This window comes from Macaca mulatta, chromosome 7, assembly GCF_049350105.2.
Source record: "Macaca mulatta isolate MMU2019108-1 chromosome 7, T2T-MMU8v2.0, whole genome shotgun sequence".
Classification (NCBI taxonomy): Eukaryota; Metazoa; Chordata; class Mammalia; order Primates; family Cercopithecidae; genus Macaca; species Macaca mulatta.
Window position 1 is genome coordinate 176,226,789 of NC_133412.1, and position 19,179 is coordinate 176,245,967.

At 42.3% G+C, this 19,179-nt stretch overlaps 1 protein-coding gene across 30 annotated transcripts in view; it reads left to right on the plus strand.

The window, feature by feature from the left end:
* Nucleotides 1–19,179, plus strand: part of TRAF3 (TNF receptor associated factor 3) — a 140,552-nt gene that overhangs the window by 58,483 nt on the left and 62,890 nt on the right. For 13 of the 30 annotated variants that reach the window (XM_077941773.1, XM_077941779.1, XM_077941789.1 and 10 more), the window contains one exon: nucleotides 12,247–12,370. The exons of 11 other annotated variants lie outside the window; for them this stretch is intronic. In XM_077941773.1, coding sequence (XP_077797899.1) covers nucleotides 12,360–12,370 — 11 coding nt within the window. In that variant the 5' untranslated portion in view covers nucleotides 12,247–12,359. Of the gene's footprint in view, nucleotides 1–2,722; nucleotides 2,840–12,246; nucleotides 12,371–19,179 lie in introns of all 30 variants that reach the window. 6 more of the 30 variants (XM_077941781.1, XM_077941784.1, XM_077941794.1 and 3 more) reach the window with 2 other exon arrangements.

Below are 19,179 nucleotides of genomic sequence, written 5' to 3' on the forward strand. Positions count from 1 at the left end.
CTTTAAAACTCATATGGAACCAAAAAAGAGCCCAAATAGCCAAGGCAGTCATAAGCAAAAGAACAAAACTGGAGGCATTCCGTTATGCAACTTCAGACTATACTGCACGACTACAGCAACCTAATAGCATGGTACTGGTACAAAAGCAGACACCAGTGGAACAAAAGAGAGAGCCCAGAAATAAGGCTGCACACCTACAACCATCTCATCTTCGACAAAGCTGACAAAAGCAATGGGGAAAGGACTCCCTATTCAATCAGTGGTGCTGGGACGACTGGCTAGCCACATGCAAAAGATTGAAACTGGACCACTTCCCTACACCATGTACAAAAATCAACTTAAGATGGATTAAAGACTGAAATGTAAAACCCAAAACTGTAAAAACGCTGGAAGACAACCTAGGCAGTACCATTCTGGACATAGGAACTGACAAATATTTCATGAAGAAAACACCAAAAGCAATTGCAACAAAAGCAAAAAAATGACAAATGGGATCTAATTAAACTTAAGAGCTTCTATACAGCAAAAGAAACTATCAGCAGAGTAAACGTACATCCTACAGCATGGGAGAAAATATTTGTAAATTATGCATCTGACAGAGGTCTCATATCCAGCATCTATAAGGAACTTAAGAAACTTAAGAACTACAAGAAAAAAAAAACCCATTAAAAAGCGGGCAAAGGACACGCACAGATGCTTTTCAAAAGAAGACACACATGCAGCCAACGAGCATATGAAAAACAGCCCAAATCACTGACCATTAGAGAAATACAAATCAAAACCACAGTGAGATAGTATCTCATACCAGTCAGAATAACTATTATTAAAAAGTCAAAAATAAGATGCTAGTGAGGTTGTGGAGAAAAGGGAATGCTAATACACGTTGGTGGAGTGTAAACTAGTTGAGCCACCGCGGAAAGCAATATGGTGATTCCTCAGAGAGCTAAAAATAGAACTACCATTCAACCCAGTAATCCCATTACTGGTTATATTATTCAAAGGAATATAAATTGTTCTACCATAAAGATATGTACACATGTATGTTCATTGCAGCACTATTCACAATAGCAAAGACATGGAATCCACCAAAATGCCTATCAGTGGCAGATTGGAGAAATAAAATTTGGTACATTTATATCACAGAGTACGATGTAACCGTAAGAAAGAATGAGATCCTTCTGTCTTTTGCAAGAACATGGTTGGGAGCTGGAGGCCATTATCATCAGCAAACTAATGCAGGAACAGAAAACCAAGTACTGAATGTTCTCACTTATAAGAGGGAGCTAAGTGATGAGAACACATGGACACAAAGAAGGGAACAACAGACAGTGGGGCCTACTTGAGGGTGGAGGTTGGGAGGAGGGAGAGGATCAGAAAAAATAACCACTGGGTTCTAGGCTTCGTACCTGGGTTACAAAATAATCTGTACATCAAACCCTGGTAATGGGTTTACCTGTATAACAAACCTGCACATGTACTTCTGAACCTAAAATAAAAGTTAAAAAAAATAATTTGGGCACGAAGACTCGTGCCTGGAACACTAGCATGTTGGGGGGAGGATCGCTTGAGGCCAGGAGTTTGAGGTTACACTGAGCTGTGATCGTGCCACTGCACTCCATCATGGGTGACAGAACAAGACCCTGTCTCTAAAATATATACATGATATATACATTTGGTGGGTGCTTTGGTCCCAACTGACTGACCATCTGGGGCAGAGCCAGTGCCATGTGTAAGGTGTATTGCCTGCACACAGCACAGGAGGCTGGGGCTGGCCAGGGCCTGTGCACCTGCTCCCTCTGTGCCTGGCTTGTGGATGCCCCTGACTCGCTGAGTCTTTTCTGAAGTTGTTTAGCAGCACTGCCACTGCTCTAACCTATATTTAAAGATTTTTTTTTCATAATTTTCTGGCAGAAAATTTTATTAGTGTAGCCATTTTATTTGTATAATGATTGTTGAGAATAGAATATTTTATGTTCAAGATATTGATTAATTTTTGGAGAAACCTAAGAGATTTGATGTTACATAACAGATCTCTATTTAAATTCATAGTGTAAACTGCAGTGAATCATTACTGTATTAGGCAAAAGCCAACATTGCAGAATATAGTTTATTTGAAAGGTCACTTAGATGAAAATTCCAGGGTGATTGGGAAATGTTTTACACTTTTGTATGTGTGATCATTGGATGCTACTCAGGAAAAGTTTGTACTAGTGTGTCTAGCAATTGTAGCAAGGTGGGGTAGGTGGCCACATTTGATTATGAAGTAAATTTATTCTAGAGAGTTTATGTAGCATGAAGAATATTAAAATCAAAGAAGTGTTACACTACACATCTTAAACTTTTAACATGACTCTTATCTAGCTGTAAAAATATGACATTTTGTGTTTTAGGAATAAAGTAAGTATGCAGTGGTAATGAATGATCATGATTTCAGGTGAGTAAGACGTTAGGGAAACCTGTCACAGTTCCACAAGCAAAAATGAAAAAAATCTCACTGAAGTATATTGCTGCAAATGGCTTCTTTTCCCCAAGAATAGCTTTAACTGACTGAGTAGCACAGCATAGTCATTCCATTCTCCCCTTGCTGTTTCCTCCTCCTCAGCCAGATGCATTTGGATGATCCTGTTCAAAAGTGAGCTAAATAATTCTACTCAATTTTCATATTAGAGTAGCTAGAAATTAACTAATTTTTGTGTTTTTTTTTTTTTTTTTTTTAATGAAGGTCTTGTTCTGTTGCCCAGGCTGGACTGCAGTGGTACAATGATAGCTCGCTGCAGCCTCAACCTCCTAGACTTCAGCCATCCTCCTGCCTCAGCCTCCCGTGTAGCTGGGACCACAGGTACATGCCACCACACCTGGCTAATGTTCACATTTTTTATAGACACGGGGTCTCACTGTGTTGCCCAGGCTGCTCTTGAACTCCTGGCCTCAAGTGATCCTTCCACTTTGACCTCCCAAAGTGCTGGTATTACAGGTGTGAGCCACCGTGCCTGGCCTCCAAACAATAATTTAAATGATGTGATAAAGTTTATTTTAGCCTAGCCGAGATCTTAAAATCTTTTTTGAAGTCAGGAACTAGCCTTATTTGGTTCAGCTCCCTGGTGCTGCCTGGTGCATCAGTTTATGAATGTCCTATATTAGTCCTAAGGGAGTAAACAAACTCTGGCTATGTCAGTGCTGAAATTCAAAACAATAAAAAAAGATACTTGGTTTTAAAATGGGGTTGATGCATCTATTGGGCTTTATTGATATTTTGGAAATTCTGAGATGCGTATTTTGCCTCTTGCTAAGGAATTAGATAATGGTGCAGGGTTTGAATTGACAGCTGTCAAAGCCAGCAAAAATACTGTGGTCAAATTGCTGGGTCTTTGAGACCTGGGTTTTAGTCCTGTTAGCTCTGACTTTGGGCAAATTGATCGATGTAATTGTTCTAGTTACTCAACAATCCAGACCCTGGCCAGCAGAGTTGGAGCATTGAATGATCTTTCTAAAATAATTTGAGTGTACAAATGGCAAATCTGATTTAACAGCGTAACTGTTGATTCTTACGGCACAAGTCAGTGAGCCTGCCTTTGTTGCGGCAGTCGCAGTGTGATAACAGACATAGAAGTTAAGAACACTGACTCGAGGTAGACCACTCTGCCGCTTAGTAATGTATCATGTTGTGAAGCTGCTGAATCTTCGTATTCTAGTTTCCTCATCTCTGTAACAGGCAAATTTGTAGTTGTGAGGAATAAATTAATAACTACAAGAAGTAAATTAATAACTAAGACTAATATGTGTCAAATACATACTATGTGACCAGCACCATTGTAAGTGCTGAGGATACAATCCTGAACAAGACACATTGCTGTCTTCAGAAAGCTCACAGATAGAAGAGAGAGAAGGAAGCAAGGCAAGTACAGGCTTGTAAGTGTTGTGATGGGTGTCCTTATAGGACCAGGATTTCAGGAAGTAAGGTCAATTTCCCTGGCAAGGGAGAGTTAGAGAAAAGATGCTTGCAGGAGTTTAATTCAACAAACAAGTGGTACCTGCTGGGTGTGCCTGCTATCCTGCTAGGCATTGAGACAACTGGATAAATTTAGCATGATCCCTGCTATAAAGGAGCTTAAAGTTTAGTGGAAAACCATAAGTCTAGTGATAAATAGTAGTTGTCAAGATACTTGAATGGAGTCTTGCAGATGAAGTGTTTGACAGACAGTGGAAGAACAAAAACCCAGAAGGAGACAGTCGTTGCGGCTGGAGCAGAGTTTGCAAGTCCACTCCTGGTGAGGAAGGGGATGCTGAGCCAGCAGGGTAGGGTCGACTCACACCCAGAGGCTGTCTCAGAAGCAGCAGATGCCAAGGGAAGTGTGTATTGGAGCAGGTATGTTGTGAATTTGATGGTGTCTGATCGTTAACATTGAATTCCTTGAGTTCTAGACAATTTCTTCATGATAATTACCCCTTTAAATTTCATAATCTTCATTCCCCCGCTAAATTTAATACCATAACATTTTTTATTTTAAAAACACCTTTTTTGTCAGTACTTTTGAAAACATTTTCCTGCACCAGTGCCTTCTGTGAAATGAACACTGTAGAGAATCTGTGGAAATTGGCTCATGGTTGAAGCTTTCACTGTCATATGGATGAGTCCTTTTGCTTGCCCAGTGCCCTCCTGGCACATTGATGAGGTAGGATTGGGAGTTAGGAACGCCTACAAAATGAGCAGGCTAATTTCAAAAGGATGCTAATCCTGCAAAACCAAGAGAGAAGCTTATTGGTTGGTTTGCCTTTTTTTTTTGGAAACAGTCTCACTCTGTCACCCAGACTGGAGTGCAGTGGTGTGATCTCTGCTCACTGCAACCTCCGCCTCCTGGGCTCAAGCGATTCTGGTGCCTCAGCCTCCCGAGTAGCTGGGACTACAGGCGCACACTACCACTTCTGGCTAATTGTTTGTATTTTTAGTAGAGATGGGGTTTCGCCATGTGGGCCTGACTGGTCTCAAACTCCTGATCTCAAGTGATCCGCCCATCTTGGCCTCCCAAAGTGCTGGAATTACAGGCAGGAGCCACCGTGCCCAGCCATTATTTGCTTTTAGTTGAACTTGTGTGTTTGGAGACCGAGCACTTACTTTCACCAGTCAAGAAATTGACTTGGCAGCAGTTGCTACAGGTGGCTGTTTTTGGTCTACTTCATATTGTCAGTGTGTCGCCCAGATACTATATAATTACTCAGTTATTTTGCAGTCACAACATCTTTGTGTGTCTGTATTTATTTAGTAATTAGAAGAAAGTTTTTATGTTCTCATAGTATCTTCATGCGTACAGAGTGCTTTTGTTTACTAATTTATATCCATTTGATACACATCTAATGATTGCCTCTAATGGGTATATGTGGGAACATGCACATTCCTTACTGTTAGTTCCTAATAGTGAGAAGTAATTAGAGCATAATGTTTCACATTGAAGTCATCTCTTTTTCAAAGACGTCTCTGAGAATGAAAACATTAAGTTTGGCAGTTGTGATAAACTCTTATAGTGATAAGGTATTAGTCTAATTCTACTTAGTAAGAAAGTTATTCCTGGAGACTTCTATTTCCACCATGATGGAATTAGAGGTGATTTACGCCCCCCCAGGACTACAGTAAGGCAAGTGAGGTGTTTACCTCAGTGCAGAATTTAAAGGGACACCCAAAATCTCAGTAATCAAGATTATTAATATTTTAATGCAGTACTTTAAAAAATCAAATTTGATACAAAAAAAATCCATGATGAAAAACAAAATTATTTTTTATTTTTTAAGGCAGGGTCTTGCTCTATTGCCCAGGCTGGAGTGCAATGGAGCAATCATAGCTCACTACAGCTATGGTAGTACAGCTAGGAGGGCTCAAGTGATCCTCCCACCTCAGCCTCCTAAGTAGCTGAGACTACAGGCACATGCCACCAAGTCTGGATAATTTTTTAGTTTTTTGTAGAGTGGTGTCTCACTATGTTGCCCAGATTGATCTCAAACTCTGGGCTCAAGCAGTCCTCCCGTCGTAGCATCCCAAAGTGCTGAGATTTTTGGAGTCAGCCACCACGCCTGGTCTAAACCCCAAATTTTAAAGACAGGATCAGTATTAATGATTTTTTCTTTTTGTCTCAAGCTCCAATATGGCTTGGCATGACACCATTATTGATACTGTATATAAAATTGTGGTATTTTGTACCTCCTGGATTTTTTCACTAATTTTGATTTTATCTCTATTACTGAGTTTTTTGGGCACTCGATTAAAAATTTATGCCTAAGGCAAGTATCACACTTGCGTTGCCCTAGTCCCAAATTGACTTCTGTCTTAAACAACTTGAAAACCAGACAAAATATATGAAGTAATAGTTTTCATGCATTTGACAGAAGGCTGGTTAGGACCGTGTTCCTTGAAATAAGGGGAACAAATGAAACAAGCCCTGCAGTATTCTAGCTCATACCCCACAGCACGAGACTCAGTATATTCCAGATCATACCCCACAGCACGAGACTCAGTATATTCCAGATCATACCCCACAGCACGAGACTCAGTATATTTCAGCTCATACCCCACAGCACGAGACTCAGTATATTCCAGCTCATACCCCACAGCACGAGGCTCAGTGTATTCCAGATCATACCCCATAGCACGAGACTCAGTATATTCCAGCTCATATCCCACAGCACGAGACTCAGTATATTCCAGCTCATACCCCACAGCACGAGACTCAGTATATTCCAGATCATACCCCACAGCACGAGACTCAGTATATTCCAGCTCATACCCCACAGCACGAGACTCAGTATATTCCAGCTCATACCCCACAGCACGAGACTCAGTATATTCCAGCTCATACCCCACAGCACGAGACTCAGTATATTCCAGCTCATGCCCCACAGCACGAGACTCAGTATATTCCAGCTCATACCCCACAGCACGAGACTCAGTATATCCCAGATCATACCCCACAGCACGAGACTCAGTATATCCCAGCTCATACCCCACAGCACGAGACTCAGTATATTCCAGATCATATCCCACAGCACGAGACTCAGTGTATTCCAGATCATACCCCACAGCACGAGACTCAGTGTATTCCAACTCATACCCCACAGCACGAGGCTCAGTATATTTCAGCTTATACTCCACAGCACGAGACTCAGTATATTCCAGATCATACCCCACAGCACGAGACTCAGTGTATTCCAGCTCATATCCCACAGCACGAGACTCAGTATATTCCAGATCATACCCCACAGCACGAGACTCAGTGTATTCCAGCTCATACCCCACAGCACGAGACTCAGTATATTCCAGCTTATACCCCACAGCACGAGACTCAGTGTATTCCAGCTCATACCCCACAGCACGAGACTCAGTGTATTCCAGATCATACCCCACAGCACGAGACTCAGTGTATTCCAGATCATACCCCACAGCACGAGACTCAGTGTATTCCAGCTCATACCCCACAGCACGAGGCTCAGTATATTTCAGCTTATACCCCACAGCACAAGGCTCAGTATATTCCAGCTCATACCCCACAGCACGAGACTGTACTTTTTTCTATAAAGGGCTGTATAGTAGCCGTTTTAGGTTTTGTGGGCCAGATGCTGTTAATGTCACAACTACTCTGCTATGCTCTGTGCCTGCTTTCATCCGAAGTATGTAAGTAAGTGGATGTGGACGTATTCCAGTAAAACTTTACTGACACAAATAGCCTTAGTTTGTCTGGTGAGGCAGTTTCCATGTTTCAGGGCAGGAAGAAAGAAGTCAGACAGAACCCACTGGCTTCACTAAAGTGATGAAACAGCAGAAATTGGGGAGGACAAGACAGTGAGAATTTGTGGAGGAAAACATAGGAGAGGAGAGAGCAGGTTAGAGAGAGAGCTCCAGAGATCTGCAGAAGCACCGCCTTGAGGCGTTGGCTGCGTCCTGGTCTGCACGTGCCTTTGAGGAAGCACCTCAAGGCTGGGAGCAGAACCGCCAAAAAGGAGAAGGCCAAGCACTTCTTGGACATCAGTTGCACAGGACTGGGAATAGTTTGTGTTCCCACCACCTAGGTGGTAGGGTATAAGATAGATCCTTTGAAGGGTTACCTTTTCATCTTTGTTAGAGTGGATTCAGAGCAGCTTTTTCATCTGTGGAGTCAGGATGATTCCTCAGAAAGGCTGCCTTAGCAGTAGGGCTGAATTATCCATAGACCAATAGGCTGCTCCTGACTTGCCCTGACTGATTACAGATAGCTTGATTACATTCTCAGAACAAAGCCCCGACTATATTTAAAAAGGATGTAATAAAAGTAGCACCCAAAAATATAAAAAGAAATTGTGTCTAGCATCTAATAAATAATTACGAGGTATACAGAGAAGCAAGGAAATGTGATATTAACCAGGAAGAAAATCAAGAGAAACCCCAGAATGACAAGGGATGACCGTCATTAAAATAACTTATAAATATGTTGCACACTCAAGAATGTAGAGAAAAACATAAGCATAATGAGTGAAATGAAAGATTCAGAAAAAACTGAAATAAAACTTCCAGAGATGAAAATACAATATATAAAATACATAAAATGCCAGGCACAGTAACTGATGCCTATAATCCTAACTCTTTGGGAGGCTGAGGTGGGCAGATCATTTGAGGTCTGGAGTTGAAGAGTAGCCTGGCCGACATAGCGAAACCTCATCTCTACTGAAAATACAAAAATTAGCTGGGCGTGATAGGGGGCACCTATAATCTCAGTTACTCAGGAGACTGAGGCAGGAGGATCACTTGAACCCAGGAGGTGGAGGTTGCAGTGAGCCAAGATCACACCACTGCATTCCAGCCTGGCGACAGAGCAAGACTCTGTCTCAAAATAAATAAATAAAATAAATTTATATAGAGTAAAATGATACATATACACACATATATAATGCAGTGGAGGGATCACAACAGGTTATTACTACAGAAGAAAAGAGTTCGAGAGCCTGAAGACGTAGCAGTAGAAGCTTTCCAAAGCACAGCACAGAGCATCGAGACTACACGAGATCACAGAGCATCAGCAGCCTGTGGGACAAAGTCAACTGATTTAAGATATGTATAACTTAGTTCCAGAAGGAGAAGAGGAGGGAATGGAAAAAATATTTGGAGAAATAATGGCTGGAAATCTTCCAAATTTGATGAAAACTGCAAACTATGAAGCTCAAAAACTCCAAACAGAGCAAATATAAGGAAATCCAAGGTACCTCATAATCAGATTGCCAAAAAACCAGTGATCAGGATCAAAAGCTTTCAAAGCAGCCAGAAGAAAAGGCACATTACAGAGGAACAAAGTTACTAATAACAGTGATTCCTGGTCACATCTTGTGTGAACTAGAAGACAACAGAGCGACATTTTCAAAGTACTGAAAGAAAAAAACCTGTTAGCTTAGAGTTCTGTATCCAGCAAAAATGTCTTTCAAAAATGAAGGATAAATTTTTATTTATTTCAAAAGTAAAGAAATTTCTAGGCCAGACATGGTGGCTCACCCCTGTAATCCCAGCACTTTGGGAGGCTGAGGCGGGTGAATCACTTGAGGTCGGGAGTTTGAGACCAGCTTGGCCAACATGGTGAAACCTCGTCTCTACTAAAAATACAAAAATTAGCTGGGTGTGGTGGCAGGTGCCTGTAGTCCCAGCTACTTCGGAGGGCAAGGCAGGAGAATCACTTGAACCCAGGAGGCAGAGGTTGCAGTGAGCCGAGATCATGCCACTGCACTCCAGCCGGGGTGACAGAGTGAGACTCCATCTCAAAAAAAAACCCCAAAAACAAAAATACATTTTTAGGCCAATAGACATGAGAATTTATCGCCAGCAGAATGGCACTAAAGGAATATTAAAGGAAATTCAGATAGAAAATAATGTTTGATGGGAAAATTTTTATTTATATATATTTTGGAGACAGGGTCTCTAGTGCCCAGGCTGGAGTGCAGTGGGTGTGATCTCGGCTCACTGCAACCTCTGTCTCCCGGGCTCAAGCGGTCCTCCTGCCTCAGCCTCCCGAGTAGCTGGGACTACAAGCATGTGCCACCATGCCTGGCTAATTTTTGTATTTTTTGTAGAAACGGAGTCTCACTATGTTCCCCAGGCTGGTCTCGAACTCCTAATTTCAAGCAATCCACCCACCTCAGCCTCCCAAAGTGCTGGGATTATAGGCATGCCACTGCACTCAGGCTTAAATAGTCAGTTTCCATCATGGGCCAGGCATGGTGTCTCCCACCTGTAATCCCAGCACTTTGGGTAGGAGGAGAGGGCAGGTCGCTTGAGCTCGGGAATTTGAGACTACAGTGAGCTATGATCACACCACTGTACTGCAGCCTGGGTGACGGAGTGAGACTTTGTGTTCTAAAAGGAAAAAAAAAATGGTAAAATTGACAAAGCTCCAGTGAAACTGAGCCCGGCTAATTTTTTTGTGTTTTTAGTAGAGATGGGGTTTCACCGTGTTAGCCAGGATGGTCTCGATCTCCTGACCTCGTGATCCACCCACCTTGGCTTCCCAAAGTGCTGGGATTACAGGTGTGAGCCACTGCGCCCAGCCACAAAATGTTTTGAATTTGCTGGGTGTGGTGGCACATGCTTGTAATCCCAGCTACTTGGGAGGCTGAGGTGGGAGGATCTCATGAGCCCAGGATTTTGAAGGCTGTAGTGAGCCATGATCGTGCACTCTAGCCTGGGTGACAGAGGTAGACCCTGTCTCAAAAAAAAAAAAAAAAAAAAGATCTTAGAATACTTTTATACCACTGTTCAGTTAGCAGGAATTAAAAAGTCTGGTAATTGTTGAAAAAGTTAAGCAACAGAAACTCTCTTATACCCTTCTGATTGGAGTGCACATTACAGCTGCTTTGGGAAATAGTTTGGGTTTAGTGTATAAGCTAGCAATCATACTTCTAGATATGTACACCAGAGAAATACATGCCTAAAATGCTTGAGATAGCTGTACCAGAAAAATCTTAGTAGTGTTTGTATTTGCTCCAAAGCAGAGACCACCCTAGGGGATGAGAATGGATAACTAAATTATGGCATATTTACTGAGTAGAATATTACACAGCAATGAAAATAAACTACAGACACAGCGACAACAAAAAAGGCAAAGAAAAAAGCAAGACAAGAATATATGTAGTATGATTTTGTTATTTTCATCTGCTTCTGGTATTTATATAAATTATGTTTGGTAGGGCTGCACGCCTAGATGATAAATCTCTAAAGAAAAGTTAGGAAATGATAAATCATAAAAGGCACAGTAGCTCATGCCTGTAATTCCAGCACTTTGGGAGGCTGAGGTGGGAGGATCACTTGCGCCCAGGAATTCCAGACCAGTCTAGGCAACATAGGGAGATCCAGCCTCTAAAAAAAAAAAAAAAATTATCCGGGCATGATGGCATCCTCCTGTGGTCCCAGCTACTTGGGAGGCTAAGATGTGAGAATCGCTTGAGTCCGGGAGGTCAAGGCTGCTGTGAGTTGTGATTGCACAACTGCACTCCAGCCTAGGTGACAGAGCGAGATCCTGCCTCAACAAATCAAACAGTCATTTTGTTAAGTTAGTACTTACTTATGTATGTAGTGGAAGGGGTTTGGGCTCAGATAGAGGCACCCAGCCTTTCTGGAGTTCTAGCAATGCTCCATCCCTTGGTGGTAGTTGGACTGGTATTTATGTAATAGCTTCATGAAACGGTATACATGTGTTTCCTATACTTTTCTATAAGTAAGTAATACCTCATGGTAAAAGCAATTTTAAAATAATCAGATTTTATAATGCACATTCCATTCAAAAAACTTGGAAAATCCCCAAAGCACATGCATATACAGTAGTTAATCATGTTTTATCTTAAATTTCTTCATATTATAGAAATTTACCTTTTGAAATTTTATTTTTATTTATTTGAGATGGAGTCTCGCTCTGTCGCCCAGGTTGGGGTGCAGTGGCATGCATGATCTTGGCTCACTGCAGCCTCCGCCTCCCAGGATCAGACTATTCTCCTGCCTCAGCCTCCCGAGTAGCTGGGATTACAGGTGTGTGCCACCACGCCTGGCTAATTTTTGTGTTTTTGGTAGAGATGGGGTTTTACTATATTGGCCGATCTGGTCTCAAACTCCTGACCTCAGGCGATCTACCCTCCTCCACCTCCCAAAGTGCTGGGATTACAACATGAGCCACTGCGCTCGCCTTGAAACTAAATTTTTAAAAGTTGTAAATTTTTCCAGATGAGAATTGACCAACTATTATTATTTTCTAGGTAAGGGACTCTGCTACAGTAATTAAAGAAGGATAAGGTTGGCGTTGCTTTGCTCCTTTTTTTATTGAAGTCCTTCCTTCCTGATCAAGCTTCCATATATCTCCTTAAAGCATATGACACACAGGTATGCCACTAAAAAGTTTTAATTTGTGTAGATTTCTTTCTTCAGCTGTTACTTTTTCATCTTGCATAAAAATCAAGTAATTAAATTGTAAAACATCCTGAACATATTCATTTTTGGCTTTAGCAGTTTCATTCTTCAGCAGATGTATTTGACTTTCTACATACATGGCACTTTGTTTTGGTTTGTGTCTGACCTTATTTTTCTTTTTTTTTTCAAACCAGTATTAAACTGAAAATAATAGACATCGTACCTCATGGTCCAGGAATGAGTGAATAAGTTAGAAAACCAAGAATAGTGGCCTGCACTTCTTTATCCAAGGCCTACTTTCTGAAATCTCTCAGCCCTACCCTTCCCTAGAAGGTGCCCCACTGCAAGGAAGGCACAGGCAGCCTCAGGATGTGACCTGCCTCATGGAGTATTGCATTTTTTGATACAAGAACTATTTGCTCCTTAACCATCTTTCTCTAGGAGTTTGAAAGAAAATAAAATACTCTGTGTTTCAGCCTCTAGCTTGTGATTGAGTGGCTGAGGTGGGAGAATCTCTTGAGCCCAAGAGTTTGATACCAGTCTGGGCAACACAGTGAGACCCTGTCTAAAAAAATAAAATAACTAACTGGGTGTGGTGGTGTGTGCCTGTAGTCCCAGCTACTTGGGAGGCTGAGGCAGGCGGATCACTTGAGCCTAGGAGTTCCAGGCTGCAATGAGCTGGGATCATGCCACTGCCATCCAGGCTGGCCGTAGACCAAGACCCTGTCCTTTTAAATAATAATAATAATAAATTTTTCATATGTTAGAATGTTAAAAATAAGTATAAGAAGTTGGAAAGTTTGCATCCAAAGTGAGATTTAATACATAACTATTTTTGATAAGTTGAAAAGTGTCAAGAAAATTGCTATTTAAATTTCATTTATAATCATGATGTCATCATAGTACCATTCAATTTTTTCCAGTAGTCTGTGGTATTTTTAGTTTGTTTGAAGCAGGGTCCAAATAATTGCAGTTAGCTGATATGTCTGTTAAGTCTCTTAATCAATAGAGTACTTTTCCCCATCCCTTTTTTCCTTGCATTTTATTTGTTGGAAAATCCAGGCTGATTGTTCAGTTGTCAGAAGTTCCCCCATTCTAGCCTTTGCTGTTTCCGCTGGACATGCTCTTCTGCTTCTGGGTGGATATAGAGGCTTGATCACTTTCTGGCTCAGCCTTTCAGCACAGGTACTTGAGAGTTGCGTGGTGCCCTCACCAGGAGGCACACATCTGCACAGATGTGAGATCCAGTGTTGTTGATTCTTTTTTTCTTTTTGTCTTTTTTATTTAAAAGACACGGGTTCTTGCTCTGTTGCCCATGCTGGTTTTGAACTCCTGGCCTCAAGCAATCCTCCCACCTCCGTCTCCCAGAGTATGCTGCAAGCTTGAGCCACAGCGCCTGGCAGATCCAGTGTTTTTTGAAATCTCATGTTTTATTCTAACGATTGAAACATAATCTGCTTCTCAGTATGGCCATGTTTTATGCTTTTCACTTCTTCAAATACAGGTGACACTCCAGGAAAATGAACCTTATCACACTTGCAACTTCTACCCCTTATACGGCCCCAGGCCCGTGTGGCACGTGTGGCCTAGGGGAAGCCTCCATCTGGAGAAGCGCTGCCTGCACTGGGTCGCATGTCGAGTGGACTGAGCCCTTGGCTCCTCTCCCTGCTTCCTGTCCAGATGGCAGGACTCTGGTCCTGGGCCAAAAGAGGCACAGTGTCTTTGCATATAGTAAGGGTTGAATGAATACCTTTTAAAACTCCTAACTCTTCTGAACCAAGGGATACTGACAGTGCTGGGCCCCAAATGACTATTGTTTTCTCGAAGGCTTTAAGACCATGTCTTATACTGTGGTTTAATCAGGTTCTTTCCTAGGAGTCTGCCTGAGTCACTTGGTCTGTGTGTCTCTCCCTCCCTGTCCTAAGGGGGCTTTTCATGTGTGACTGTGATCTGCCTGTCTGTCTGGTAAGGATCCAGCCTCCTGTTACTTGCCCAGGGTGCTGACTGTGGGCCCTCTCCCGCGGTGGAACATTTGGCATCAGGTATCAGGAACAGAGTCAGTATGCTGAAATGTTTGCATGAATGTGGATTTTCAGAAAGCTTTCTTATCAGCAGGGCACACCTGTCTGTTCATGATCTTTGCCCTTCTCCCTTTATTGGCATCACTTGGACGATATCTTTAATTGCCCTGCTGGGCTTGATGTTGAACTGCTTTTCTCCATGTGTGTCATGTTTAGTGCTTTCTTGTGGCAAGAGCCTTTTGCTTTGTGTATCTGATGCTTCCCTTTTGTGGTTTTCCCCGGGCTTTCCAGCTCTTGGAGCACCCTTTTGTCAGCAGATGTACTTTTGTTTCCAGTTTTTAAATTCTAATTACAGTGTAGCTCAACTAAAATCATGGAACTAGGGAACATAAAACAAATCATTAGAGTAATGGAGGCCTAGAAGAAAGTGAAAGGAATCCAGTCCACCTCTTTGCTGTACTGGGTATCGATATGCCTCAGCTGTGAGTGAGGGCCTTCCTGAGTAGCTGACTAGAAACTAAACTTTTATGAAAGAATTTTCTTAAATAATTAGAGGTGCCTTTCATTTAGTTAATAACAAGACCTCAAAATACGGTATATTTTTGTCTAAAACTGTAGCAAACAGTAAGTAAAGTAATAGAGTAAAAATTCTGCTTAAAGAAGACTGCGGAATAAAAGTTTCAGGCCAAGTGCAGTGGCTCACACCTGTAATCCCAGCACTTTGGGAGGCCGAGATGGGCGAATCACTTGAGGTCAGGAGTTCGATACCAGCCTGGCCAACATGGTGAAACCCCCGTCTTTACTAAAAACACAAATAGCTGGGTGTGGTGGCACGTGCCTGTAATCCCAGCTACTCAGGAGACTGAGGCAGGAGAATCGCTTTAACCTGGGAAGCGTAGGTTGCATTGAACCAAGATGGCGCCACTGCACTCCAGCCTGGGCGATAAGAGTGAGACTCTGCCTAAAAAAAAAAGAAAGTTACGGAGCTCAGAGTGCCAGATTCTGCGCTCCTGGTAGTTTCTGGTGTTGCCCTTCCTTAGCTCCTCAGAGTGCACTGGCATAGGTGCCATTTTTTAATCACACAATTCCCTTCATTGTAATTTTCTTAGCGCTGTCTTTGCTTAGTGGATCTGTGGTTGCCATTCAGCGGTACATTTCTCTCTGTGTGGAAGCAAACATCTTCTCAAACCTGATGCTCGGTGAGGATAGGCAGTGGGCTGTTAAATAGGCAGTGGTCTCGGATTCCCAGCATGTGTATGACTGCTGTGCTAACCAGAGGTGCGTGTGTCCAGCATCTGAGCATTGGAACCTGCAAGCTGCTCCCCCAAATCAGGATGCCAAACGTTCATTGGCAAGTTACTCAAAGTTGCCTCAAATATCTTTAATGCATTTAACTGAATTTACATAATTTTTCTTTATCAGCACATAATTATTATAAATATTGTAGAATTGCCATTAACTTATGATTGTCATATCTAAATTTTAGGATAAAAATAGAATTTAACTATTTTTATGCCCATATATAAGCAAGTGAAGTAAAGGTATTTATGTTTAAATCAAGAACTCTAATCAAAGGTTTTCGCAATCCTTCCAAATATGCAATCTCACTTATTTCTTGCCACTTCTGGTGATAGGCCTGTGTGTGGAACACACAGGGGATTCCTGCCTGTCCACAGCTCAGTGTGAACAGACCAGATGTGGTCATAGATTAGAAATTACCATCACAGGCCTCGCGGGTGGTTCATGTCCATAATCCTAGAACTTTAACAGGCTGAGGCAGGAGGATTGCTTGAGCCCAGGAATTCGAGACCAGCCTGGGCCACATTGGTGAGACCTACCTGGGTAACATGGCGAGACTCTGTCTCTACAAAAAATGGAAAAGTTAGCTGTAGCTGGGTGTGGTGGTGCATGCCTGTAGTCCCAGCTAGTTGGGAGGCTGAGGCAGGAGGATCACTTCAGCCTGGAAGTTCAAGGCTGCAGTGAGCCGTGTTCACACCACCGCACTCCAGCCTGGGTGACAGCAAGAAAAGGAAGAAAATAAAAGAAATTACCTCAAAAGAAAAAAAAAGAATATAAATTACCCTTACAGACATTTTATTTTTATTTTTATTTTTTTAGAGACAAGGGCTCTCGGTTGGTCAGGCTAGACTCAACCTCCTGGGCTCAAGTGATCCTCCCGCCTCAGCCTTCTGAGCAGGCACTACAGGCACATGCCGCCATGCCCGGCAACCACCACAGATAATTCAGAAAAAATTAGCCTTTTAGTTTTAGGAGCTTTCTTTTACAGTGATATTTAGTTTGGGGCCTTTGAACTTGGATTTTGCTTTCGGAGCTGTACCTGTAGGTATTGTTGTTCCGGCCTGCGAACGAGACGTGACCAACTCCAGTGCTGGCTGCTTTCTGTCCTCACCATCAGTCAGTGTGGTCTGTGTGTGAGGTTGCAGTTGTCCTCTTGGCCGCTTATTTCTCTTTAATTCTCTGCGTGTAATTTAAAACATTATCCCCTGAAACTTTGTTTTACATTGACTTCTAATATCTTTACTCCTCCTTACTTTTAATTTTCCTATTAAGACACTTATTTAATTTTCCTATTAAGATACTTAGGATTTTATGAAATTCTTTGGATCTACATGTGGATAAACAGAATTGTGTCATATAAGGTTCAATATGCTAGCTGTTTAAAAAAATTTGAAAGCAATTTTTTTTTTTTTTTTAGAGACAGAATCTTGCCCTGTCACCCAGGCTGGAGTGCAGTGGCATGATCGTAGCTCACTGTAACCTTGAACTCCTGGGCTGAAGCAGTTCTCCTGCCTCAGCCTCTTGAGTAGCTAGGACTCACAGGCATGTGTCACCATGCCTGGCTAATTTTTATTTTATTTTATTTTATTTTATTTTTTATTTTTATTATTATTTTTTTGAGACAGAGTCTCACGCTGTCGCCCAGGCTGGAGTGCAGCGGCGCAATCTCGGCTTACTGCAACCTCCACCTCCCGGGTTCGAACGATTCTCATATTCTCCTGCCTCAGCTTCCTGAATAGCTGGGACTACAGGCGCATACCACCATATCCGGCTAATTTTTGTATTTTTAGTAGAGATAGGGTTTTGCCATGGTGGCCAGGCTGGTCTTGAACTCCTGACCTCAGACGATCCTCCTGCCTCACTTCCCAAAGTGCTGGGATTACAGGCGTGAGCCATTGCACCCGGCCTTTCTTTTTTTTAGAGACTGAGTCTTGCTATGTTGCCGAGGCTGATCTCAAACTCCTGGTGCTTCAAGCAGTCCTCTTGCCTTGACCTCCAAAGTGTTGGGATTACAGGTGTGAGCTACGGTGTCCTGCCTGCTAGCCATTTTTTTATGTTGGTGGTGGTGGTAAGGAGTGGCTACCAGGCTGTGCAGGATTCAGGAATCTGGATGTTCCCCCCACCACCGTTTTTTACCCCACACAAAAAATTTTAAACACTTTCTAATTGAGATAAAATTTACAAAACATAAAATTCACCATTTAAACCACTTAAAGTATACAATCCAGTGGTTTTGTGTATATTCAGAATGTCATGGCCAGGCGTGATGGCTCACGCCTGTAATCCCAGCACTTTAGGAGGCCGAGGTGGGCAGATCACGTGAGGTCAAGAGTTCGAGACCAGCCTTGCCAACACGGTGAAACCCTGTCTCTACTAAAAATGCAAAAAAATTAGCCAGGCATGGTGGCACACGCCTGTAACCCCAGCCACTTGGGAGGCTGAGGCAGCAGAATTGCTTGAGCCTGAGAGGCGGAGGTTGCAGTGAGCCGAGATTGCACCATTGCACTCTAGCCTGGGCAACAGAGACAAGACTCCATCTCGGAAAAAAAAGAAAAGAAAAAAAGAATGTTATGCAACCATCACTACTATCTAATTTCAGAATATTTCATCACCCCATAAAGAAACCCCATACCACTAAGCAGGCACTCTCCATTCTTCCCTTGCCCCAGCCTCTGGCAACCACTAATCTACTTTCTGTATCTATGAATTTGCCTATTCTGGACATTTCATGTAATAGAAATCATACAATATGTGGCCTTTTGTTTCTGACTTTTATAACTTACATAATGTTTTTAGGGTCCATCCATGTTGTAGTATATGTAGTACCTCATTTTTTTTTATGCCTGAGTAAGAGTTCATTGTATGGATAGACCACATTTTGTTTATCCATTTACCAGCTGACCATTTGGGCTGTTTCTGCTTTTTTTTCACTGTTATTGCTGTGAACGTTTGTGAACAAGTTTTTGCGTGAACATACTGGTTCTCTTGGTATTTACATAGAAATGGAATTGTTGGGTCATACGGTAATTCTGTGTGTAACTTTTGGAGGAACTGCCAGATTGTTTCCACATGGGCTGCACCATTTTACATTCCTGTCAACAATATGTGAAGATTCCTATTTCTCCATATCCTTGTCGACACTTGTGATTTTCTGTTTTTAAAATTTTAGCCATCCAAGTGACTAAGTGGTTATAGTAGGCTTTAGTTTTGGTTTTCAGAGAGTCTTCTTTTATGTCACCCAGGCTGCAGTGCAGTAGTGCAAACTTGGCTCACTGCAGCCTCAACCTCCTGGGCTCAAGTGATTCCCACCTCAGCCCCCCAAATAGCTGGGACTACAGGTGTGCACCACCACACCCAGCTAATTTTTGTATTTTTTGTAGAGATGGGTTTTTTACTCTGTTGCCCAGGCATATCTTGAACTACTGGCCTCAAGTGATCTGCCCACCTCAGCCTTCCTAAGTG